The sequence below is a fragment of the Emys orbicularis genome, chromosome 20 (genome assembly GCF_028017835.1).
Source record: "Emys orbicularis isolate rEmyOrb1 chromosome 20, rEmyOrb1.hap1, whole genome shotgun sequence".
Lineage (NCBI taxonomy): Eukaryota > Metazoa > Chordata > Testudines > Emydidae > Emys > Emys orbicularis.
This window is the reverse complement of record NC_088702.1, coordinates 2,865,538-2,875,094: the sequence shown is the minus strand read 5'-3', so window position 1 is coordinate 2,875,094 and position 9,557 is coordinate 2,865,538. Positions and strand designations below refer to the sequence as shown.

Sequence of the window (9,557 nt, the reverse complement as noted above, 5' to 3'; positions counted from 1 at the left end):
ACCCCCATAGCCCCAGGGGGAGAGGCCCCCACGGCCGCCGGGGAAGGGGCCCCACCATCCGACCTGCCGCCGCCCTCCCCACAGCTCCCGGGGGAGGGACCCGCCTGCCGCTGCCCCCATAGCCCCAGGGGAAGGGCCCCCACCGCCACCCCCATAGCCCCAGGGGAAGGGGCCCCCACCGCCGCCGCCGCCCCCCCGCACAGCCCCAGGGGAAGGGCCCCCACGGCCGCCCCCGCATAGCCCCAGGGGAAGGGCCCCCACCCCAGCTCCCGGGGGAGGGACCCGCCTGCCGCCGCCCCCGCATAGCCCCAGGGGAAGGGCCCCCACCGCCGCCCCCATAGCCCCAGGGGAAGGGCCCCCACCGCCGCCGCCCCCCCACAACTCCCGGGGGAGGGACCCGCCTGCCGCCGCCCCCATAGCCCACGGGGAGGGGCCCCCACCGCCGCCGCCCCCCCGCATAGCCCCAGGGGGAGGGGCCCCCGACCGGCCTGCCGCCGCCCCGCATAGCCCCAGGGGGAGGGGCCCCCACCGCTGCCGCCCCCCCGCATAGCCCCAGGGGGAGGGGCCCCCGACCGGCCTGCCGCCGCCGCCGCCGCCCCCACAGGGAGGGGCCCCTCCGCCCCGCCCTCAGGGGGAGCGAGTCTCACCGCAGCCCAGCACGCAGAAGAGGAGCCCCCGGAACAGGGTCTCCGCTCCCCGGCCCCCTCGCTCCCCGGCTCCCATTCTCCAGCCGGCCCCGGCCGCCATCTTCTCCGCGGCTTCCGCTTCCTCCTCGGGGCCCGCTGGGGTGGTGGGCGGGCCAGGTCCCTCTGCGCCTGCGCGCGCACACCCGGAAGCCCCTCTCTGGCCTGCGGAGGCCTCCCGCTCTATGGTCCCGGGCGGGCGGGGGCGGAAGCGGAAGTGGGTGCGTGGCGGTTCCGGGGCCGACGTGGAGGCTCGGGGCTGAGGGGCGAGTCCGGGCGGCGGGTCGGAGCCGGGGGCGCGATGCTGACTAAGTTCGAGACCAAGTCGGCCCGGGTGAAAGGTACCGTGACCCCCCCCCCCCGATCCGCTTTCACCGCCCCTCCCCCATCTGTCCCCACCCCACGGTCCAGGCTTGACCCCTCATCTCCATTCCTGCCCCAGGCCGCAGCCTTTGCCCCCCCCCAACCCCTCCTCTGCCCTCCCGCCCCGGGCTCACCCTTGGCCCCTCCCCTCCGCCTGACCCAGTGTCCAAACCGGGGCTATGGGGCTGTAGACACTGGGCCCCCACGTAAATAATGCCCCCCACCCCCACCCCCGTTTTGCGTTGGGCAGAGCCCTCCTTTAAATGCCGGCCTAGTTATTCTTCGAGTTTGCTAGAGATGCTCCTATTGCAGTCCCGGGATTTGTGGCTGTTGTCATAAAGTGTTAATTATAATCCCCCCCCCCCCCCCCCCGCAGCTGATGGTCAAATAAAAAAAGTTGTCATGCTGTTGTCTGTTTATTAATCTGCGTTTAGACGCTACCAAACATTTTTTTTAAAAGCCGTTCATTGCGTCTGACTTTGGCTAAGGTTTTTGAAAGTGGCTGGTCGTTTTGTGCCTTGCATGGTGCCAAGTATCAGGGGGTCGCCGTGTTAGTCTGTATCCACAAAAACAACGAGGAGTCCGGTGGCACCTTAAAGACTTCAGATGCAACTGAAGAAGTGGGTTTTTTACCCGCGAAAGCTTCTGCCCAAATAAATCTGTTAGTCTTTAAGGTGCCACAGGACGACTCGTGGTAGTTTTGGGTATCCAACTTCCGGCACCTTAAAAAGGCCGCCTTTTGGGGAAATGCTGACCCTCGTTCACTTCCTCCGTGTCATCAGAGATTGAATGTAACTGAAAACTTGACCACTGTGCTTCTCTGCGTCTCTGTCCTTAGGGCTCAGCTTTCACCCGAAGCGACCCTGGATCCTAACGAGTTTGCACAATGGAGTGATCCAGCTGTGGGATTACCGGATGTGCACCCTTATTGACAAATTTGATGAGCATGATGGTGAGTAAGTTTGGAGTCTGAAAGAATCGAATGCAGAGGGCTTGTTGCCAGGGCTTTGGAGCGGAGCCTGGAGCTGGAGCGCGGAGCAGCTCTGGAGTAGTGGAGCTGCAGGTTTTTGCCTGGAGCTGGAGCGGAGCCGGAGCACAGCTCCAGAGCCCTGATTGTTGCATTAAATGGTGCATTCTTGAGAGGAGGAAGGATGGGCTTTTGGTTGAAGCACTGGATTGAGCTGCAGGAGGTCTGGCTTCAGGTCCTAATGGTGCCACAGACTCCATGTGTGATCATGAGCAAACCACTTCTTGAACGTGCTTTTCCAGCTGTAAAATAGGGAAAATACTTCACAGCGCTGTTATGACGATAACTTCGTTATTGTGTAAGAGGTGTCGGATGTTATGGTGCTGTAGCTCTATAACCACACAGAAGAGAACTTCTTTGCATTGGCCTGGGGGGGAATGCTGTCTCAGAAAGTTGTATTTGACCTCGGAGTATCATGTTGAGACAATTTATCAGATTAAAATGGAGTATGACGTGATAGAATTGTTCTGCTCTGAATGGAACAGCCTGTTCTGGCTGTCAGTTTGGCTCCATATACAGATATTAGCTGTCTCCCTGTGTTTCACCTGCCTCTTCCCCCTGCAGGACCAGTCCGAGGTATTGATTTCCACAAACAGCAGCCACTCTTTGTCTCTGGAGGTGATGACTACAAAATAAAGGTAGATCAACTCTTCCTTCCACCTTCCATCCCCTCAAAAAGTGTTGGTGGGCAAAGGAAGATGGGGAATTTGACAAAGATGTGTAAGGAATGTGTGTTAATTTAGTTTTCTGTGGAGGGTGAGGAAACGGTGAGCAGATAGAGATGAAAAAGGGAAGTGTAGAATTCAGGATTTTGCTCTTTCTGAGGGCGGTAGGAGTAATTAAATGCAGCCTGACAATTTCTGTTGAGATCTGTTGCTGGCTTCACCCAGAACTGAAATGTAAAATGGGAGAGACCAGCTTGGGGATGAGTAAAAACCTCATGTGCTAAATGAGATGGCAGAAGAGAGCTGGGCAGAGTTTGGCAGGTCCCTCTCACTGGCCTTCTGTCTCATACAGGTCTGGAATTACAAGCTGCGCCGCTGTCTTTTCACGCTGCTCGGGCACCTGGATTACATTCGCACCACCTTCTTCCACCACGTGAGTCTCCCCGCTGTGTAACTTCACTGATCTGCACCTCACTGCATTGCTTTATAGGAATCTCTGTGGCTTCCCTGAGCAGGACTCTTTCCTGCAGACATACAGTGCACAAAATGGTCTGGGTGCCATACAAACATAGGAACGCCTGATTTCTGCCCCAAAGATCATTCCTGGGGACAGTTGGTACCGCCAATTGTAGAGCTCACTGGAAGCTTCTTTTCTCCCTCCATTGCCATTTGGAGCACAGATGGGGACATGCGCCTCGTTCTTTGTGCTGGCTAACTTCTCGCTCTTGCTGTCTGAAATCGTCCAAGTGATACTTACCCAGAACAATTAGAATAAGAGCAGCAGCAACATGCACAACCACACATCAGGCCTCTGGTGAGGAAGATGCTAGTACACATCTTGACACCCTCAGGAAAAAAGCCTTTGAAGGCAGTTTAGTCCATCAACTTTCTCCTCTGAGAGTGATGGGTTACGATCTTGTCCCTGGTAATCCCCTCTGTTGCCCATCTATGCTGAAGCTCTGTATGTGTGCAAAGCAAGGTGTGGCAGAGCCCTGTAGGACACTTGCAGAAATAATCAGTGCTGTATCGAGTGCTCTATATAGGATCAATTATACCATCACTTTCTCCTTTTTCTTATGTGGGAAATGATTCTACAGTAGAGCTGTAATTCTTGCCTGGGACATCTGACCCAATGAACTAGAAATCCTATAGTTATCTCCGGCTGTGTTGCAAACCATTTGGAGGGAAACGTGAGGGTGGAGACTGTTGTTTCAGATATTAATTATTAAATGTTTTTTTAGGAATACCCCTGGATCCTGAGTGCTTCTGATGATCAGACTATCCGGGTTTGGAACTGGCAGTCCAGAACCTGTGTTTGGTAAAAACAACTGGTGCTATAGAAATAATAACTGGGGAGACACAAGTCTTCTTGAATTTTAGAAATGAACAGAGGGTCAAAATATTCTGAACTCTGTCTTTTTCAATAAAACATTTTGTTGAAATTTCAAAGAAAAAAATTAAAAATTATTTTCCCAACAGTTTTAGAAAAAAATATATTATTTTTTATTAAATTGGCTCTAGAAATGAGGTAGGAATAACTTCTGAAGTCCCATCTAGTTCATTCTTCTTGCCAGCGCGGAGTTATGTCCTCCACTGTAGTTGTCAGTCGTGAAATAACCCTAGCAATAGAGTTTTCCTCCATTCCTTCCTTAGAGAGATCTCTAGGTAATCTCTAGCAAATGGTGTTTAAAGTGCTTTTTTTAAAAAGCTTAGGTGTCTCTGTTCCCTCTTTATCTGCCTCATTTCAGGAGCTGGGCTATTTTTAAGTAGCATTCCCACGTAAACAAAAGTTAGTTTAGAGTTAGAAGCGCTAGATTGCGGAGCCACGCATGCAAAATCTGAGATAAACAGTTAAGTCCTTCAGTTTCCCATGAAAACTCCACTCAAGAGTTTCTCTTAAGAGACGCCTCCTTTTCACTACCCTCGTCTCGAATAACCAACAGGTACCTTTGAACTTTGGTTGTGCTTACAGCTTATGTGTTCCAAGAATGAATGTAGGGTTGGTGTGGCTTTTGTAAATTGCATTATACCGGGTTTTGTGTCGGAGGTATGTGGGCTGTGTGTAGTGGAAGGGATGAGTTTGACAAAAGGATTTGAGGAGGGTTTTTGAAATGGCTTCGCTGCTCATTTTCTTCCTTTTGTTGGTTCACTTTGGTGGGCTGTGCAATCTGGCAAACTAAACTATCTTCAAAAGATTTTTGTGTGGGAATTTCCCAGGTTTTTTAGTAACTGTGTATCGGTGTTGATAGTTATTGGCATCAGTATAGATTATCCCTTGTATGCCCCCCTATGAAGTGATGTTTCCTATTTATTCCTCCCTCTCTGCCCCGCTGAGTTGCCTTCCTTCTCCATACTCCCCTGTATGCTCCTCTCACGGCTTTTCTCCCTACCAACCTCCCCATCTTCCCTACTAGATTCAGCTTTGAAATGTTGGTACAGATCAGACTGTGCATTGCTGCCTCCTTGATTGAAATGGTGTCTTCTCTCCTCTTTCTTGCAGCGTGCTGACAGGACACAATCACTATGTGATGTGCTCCCAGTTCCATCCGTCTGAGGACCTGGTGGTGTCGGCCAGCTTGGATCAGACTGTGCGCGTTTGGGATATTTCTGGTGAGCTGCCCAAGTCGAGGGGGTATCCAGCAACAAAGCCCAGCTCAAAACTGCAGTGGCGGAAAGCAAAGTGGGGAAAGAACTAGCGAGTTTAGAGCCGGGGAGGGAAAAAGGCAGCTGGTGAGTCTGAGCCACCCACAAAGAAAAGCCATCAGAACATAACAGTTGTCTCCACTGATGGTGATTTATAGCCCTCCGTCTCCCTTGAATGTTCCAGTCGGATTCTCTAGGCCGTGCGGGAGATGAGTACTGCTACTGAGGAAGGGACACAGCACTGTCACTAGATCAGCTTTGCCTTTGTCACCAGGAAAGAGAAGCTGCAGGCTCAGTTACAGGGTTCTGTGGGACACCTTCATCCCTTGGGAAACATTGTTCCCAGAGTCAGCAATGTCCCGGAGAGAAAGTGGTGAATCATTCTCTCTCGGATAGCCCTGAAAAGGCTTCTGTGTTGACTACGGAGTAGAGCTGATTTTTTGCTGTCCCAGCTGTTGTTAAACAGCAAATGGAAGAAGAGATCATTAAGTACAGTGGCTGCTAGTCCACCGATGTCCCTTTCACAAAGATGGAGTGTGGTCTAGAGACAAGAGTAGGGAACTGGAAGTCAAGACTCCTGGTTACTATCCCTGGCTCTGCTGCTGACTCACCGTGGTCTGCACCTCCAATTATACCTGTCCTGCAGGGTGTATTGGGAGGGTTAATTAATGACTGTAAAACACTTTACAGTCCCCTAAGGAAAGGCTGCGCTACATACAGAAGTTGAAGCGAATGCTAGAGATGCAGATAAGTGACGAAAGGAGGGAAGGGAGGGTCTGGTCCAGGAACAGCACCAGCAGTGTTACTGCATTGTAAGATGTTCTAGAACTCGAGTTGTGGCCCTGTACCCCACCTGCCACTTTCACCATTGCAGTTTTGACTGGGTGAGTTGCTCTGTTTTGTAGTACACGCTCAGACATGACCAGCTGTGTCAACAATAGGAGCAGGGGACAGGCTCTTCGAATATTTAAAACCTGCCCCTCCTCTCTATTGCCAGCATGGGGAGCTTAACATCCATTCTGCCTGTAACCTGACTGCTGCATTCAACCCACACGCGCTCTCAGCAGAGTTCCTATAGCCAAATGGATTTGGAGAGGGTACCGTTTTTTCCAGCTGATCTGTGATGAGGGGGTTTTAGAGATTCTGCTATAGATGCTGAATTATTGATTCAGTTGCCACTACATTTAAACATCACTGGGCTAAAATGCTAGTGGGAGAACAAACTGAGGGTGGGTGGGATTTTTGCAAGGTCACCCCTAATCTGAGTTCTGTCCTTGGTAGTTTGGCTCTAGCACAAAAGGTCTATTGGGAACAGCCTTTGTTGCATTCAGGCTGCTGTCAGTTGTGGAGATGCACGTGCATCTTACAAATTAAGGGTCCAGCCTGGGTTGATAGTCACTTAAAAACCAATCCTGAGTGATGCTGAGTACCTGCAACCCCAGTTAACTTTGGTGGGAGTTATGGATTCTCAGCACCTCTAGGGATTAGGGATGTTAGTTGTTGGATGATTTAAGTGAAATGAGTTGGTTGGTCTTGTTTCCTCTCCTAGTGTCAAATTGTCTAGAGACCTAATCACTGCACAGATTTCACCCTTCTTAGCAGTCTCAGGAGAGAGGCCATGGAGACTGAACTCTCTCACCCCAGGGCAGTGTGGGGGAAGCATTGCTTCTTGTTACCCATGATGTATTTATTGTGTGGCTAGAGGCCTTCTGTCTCCATGGCTGTCAATTTAGCATCTTTCTCCAACACAGATTCAAAAGTTAAAAATTGAAGGGTCCTTGTTCTGCTGATCTCCTGAGAGCGAGTGTCAATGTAGCCAGCGTTAGCTGGCTCTAGTTGCTGTATCAAAATGCATGAAAAGCTGTGACATCATAACGCAATTGCCATGTGCTGTGGAGTGACGTCTCTTGCTCGTGACACTAACGTTGACCCCAGAGTTTACAAAATAACCTCCTGTCTGTTCTGCCTCCCTGTTACCATTAACCCTGATGGAAGATTCTTCTCATTAACCTGCTTTTTTTTTGTCCTGTAAAATAAAACAGCTTCTCTTTAACCTGCCTTTCCCATCTCAAGAGCTAAGGTCTGTCGCTTCCCTGGAATCTTCTTGTGCTTTCAGGGCTTTGTTCAGTAGCGCTGGGTGATTAGTTTCCAATCAGGGAGAGAGCCTGAGCGGTTTGGCTGGTAATCCAGCATCCTGCCATTGAGGAGATCTGGAACACAGGTTGTTGGGGGCTGGGAACATCAGAGGTGATGCTAAGAGTCCCAGAAGGGGGCGCTGTGGGGCGCAGACTACATTACTGCAAGGCCCCCTAGTGAGTGTGTAGTGACAGCTGACAGACACCGTCCCATCACCCCCAGTACTGCACTGTCTCAACCACAGGGCTAATGCTGTGAGTGCTGATGGTATATAAGGGGAGGAAGGCTCATGAGACCAGAATGAAGAGGTTGGTCAAAACCCAAGAACCCTTCCTTGGTTTCTCCCTTGGGTAGGTGGCAGCCCCTTAATGTGCAGCCTTGATTGGGAGAGTGGAGGAGATCGCAGCCTAGATGCCCCGGGCCCTTGCAGCTAACATGGTCCATCGTTTGAGCTTCCAGTTGGCTACAATGCCTCTGTGTGGCTCTGGCCATTGCATTCTGGAAAGGGGATCCTAGAAACCTCCTGATGCTGCAGGAACTTCCTCTTCCTTCCCCCTTCTCCCACAAGCTGTCAGGATGTAGTCAGGATCTGGTGCTTTTCACTAGATCTCGTTCCTGAACTGTCAGTGACACCTCTTAACATCTGCTCTTTTATTTGAATGCTCTTGGGCTTGCTGAGCGCAGGCTCCTTTCCCACGCTCTTTCGTAACAGCTATCCTCGGAATGTCTAATCTCTATCACGCTGCTCCCAGCCCCTCGTCTCTCCTTCGCCCCCTCCCCAGAGCAGCACAGGAAGCTGGTACATTCTGCAAGTGTCCTGCCTTCCCTCTGGATTTGTGCAGTCAGCCCAGACATTTTTCACCTGTCGTTTCAGTCCGTTCCACTGGCCTGTCGAAGGCTCAAGTATCTGTTCTTCTAAGATTCCTCTGTTTCCACTTTCCACAGTTTCTCTGAATTATGCATCTATCACTCTCCTTCTCTGGTTCTGGCTCCCTGTTGTCATTTGGACCATCTGTGTGTGCATCTTAGATTCAATGTGTGTAACATTCACACCGACTCGTGATTCACTGTTTAACATGTCATTCTCATTAGACAAACCTTACAGATCTTGTCAAAGGGGCACTGTTAAGATCCCCTTATCTTAAATCTCCCCTGTGTTACTAACACCTGAGGAGATCAAAAGTGAGAATTAAAAAAAAAAAAAAGACTTGTCAAACCCAATGTTGTCTGATCCTCTCTTGCACTTCACCCACCTTGGCCAATGACACTGCCAACTCGGTCAGTTTCTATTTTGTTCCTAGTCGGTTTCAGGTCCTGGCTCCCACAGTCAAGTATTTTTTGTTTAAAAGTCTGTTATAAAGTTTTGTTTGTAACTCCTTTGTTTAAAAGCCTCAAGCCTTTTTTCTCCTAAGCGGAGGCTTTCATTTAGCAATGCACATTCCAATTTCTCCCTGGGGCGGGTATTTCAATTTCTGGTGAAGGAGCAGCTAATGTGGTTCTGTTTTATTTGGCATACTGTATAAATGGAAAGTGGTGTGGTTATGCCACTGCACAACACAGAGTACTGTGAGTTTTATATATACAGGTGGTTGTTTCTAAGGCGCCAGTCCCTATAATTGTCACTGCAAAGATTTAGAAATACACTGATTCCCTTAAGGAACTGGAGGAAAGTTATACACCCCATTCCCAACCCTCAGACTAAGGCCAATTACAGGAATCAGTCTAAATTCCACTCTGTTTCCTAGAGTGTACTGCTGGGGCCATGTCTGTTTGGTTCTTCGACAAAAATTTACCAGACGAGTTCAACTTTGAGTCATGCCCTTAAAGTGTCTCAGCCTGGTCTCTGGCAGAAACAAATTCCACAGCATAGCTCCTTCCCAGACAGCATCCTACCTGCAACCCCCCACAAGTTGAAGGTTCTGTCAGCCTGGGTTTAGCATGTCGTGGTGGATTATTTTAAAGCTATCTAGAATCTAGGGGATATTCCCTCATCAGAATGTAACCATTTTAAGGTGGGGTTGATTGACTATTGGGATTGAA

General features: G+C 50.4%; 1 protein-coding gene across 1 annotated transcript in view; it reads left to right on the top strand.

The window, feature by feature from the left end:
• The first annotated feature begins 984 nt into the window (after positions 1-984).
• COPA (COPI coat complex subunit alpha) overlaps positions 985-9,557 on the top strand; it is a 33,429-nt gene continuing 24,856 nt past the window's right edge. Inside the window, exons 1-6 of the mRNA XM_065420073.1 lie at positions 985-1,024; positions 1,885-1,998; positions 2,638-2,711; positions 3,091-3,171; positions 3,980-4,056; positions 5,239-5,348. Coding sequence (XP_065276145.1) covers positions 985-1,024; positions 1,885-1,998; positions 2,638-2,711; positions 3,091-3,171; positions 3,980-4,056; positions 5,239-5,348 — 496 coding nt within the window. The remainder of the gene's footprint in view (positions 1,025-1,884; positions 1,999-2,637; positions 2,712-3,090; positions 3,172-3,979; positions 4,057-5,238; positions 5,349-9,557) is intronic.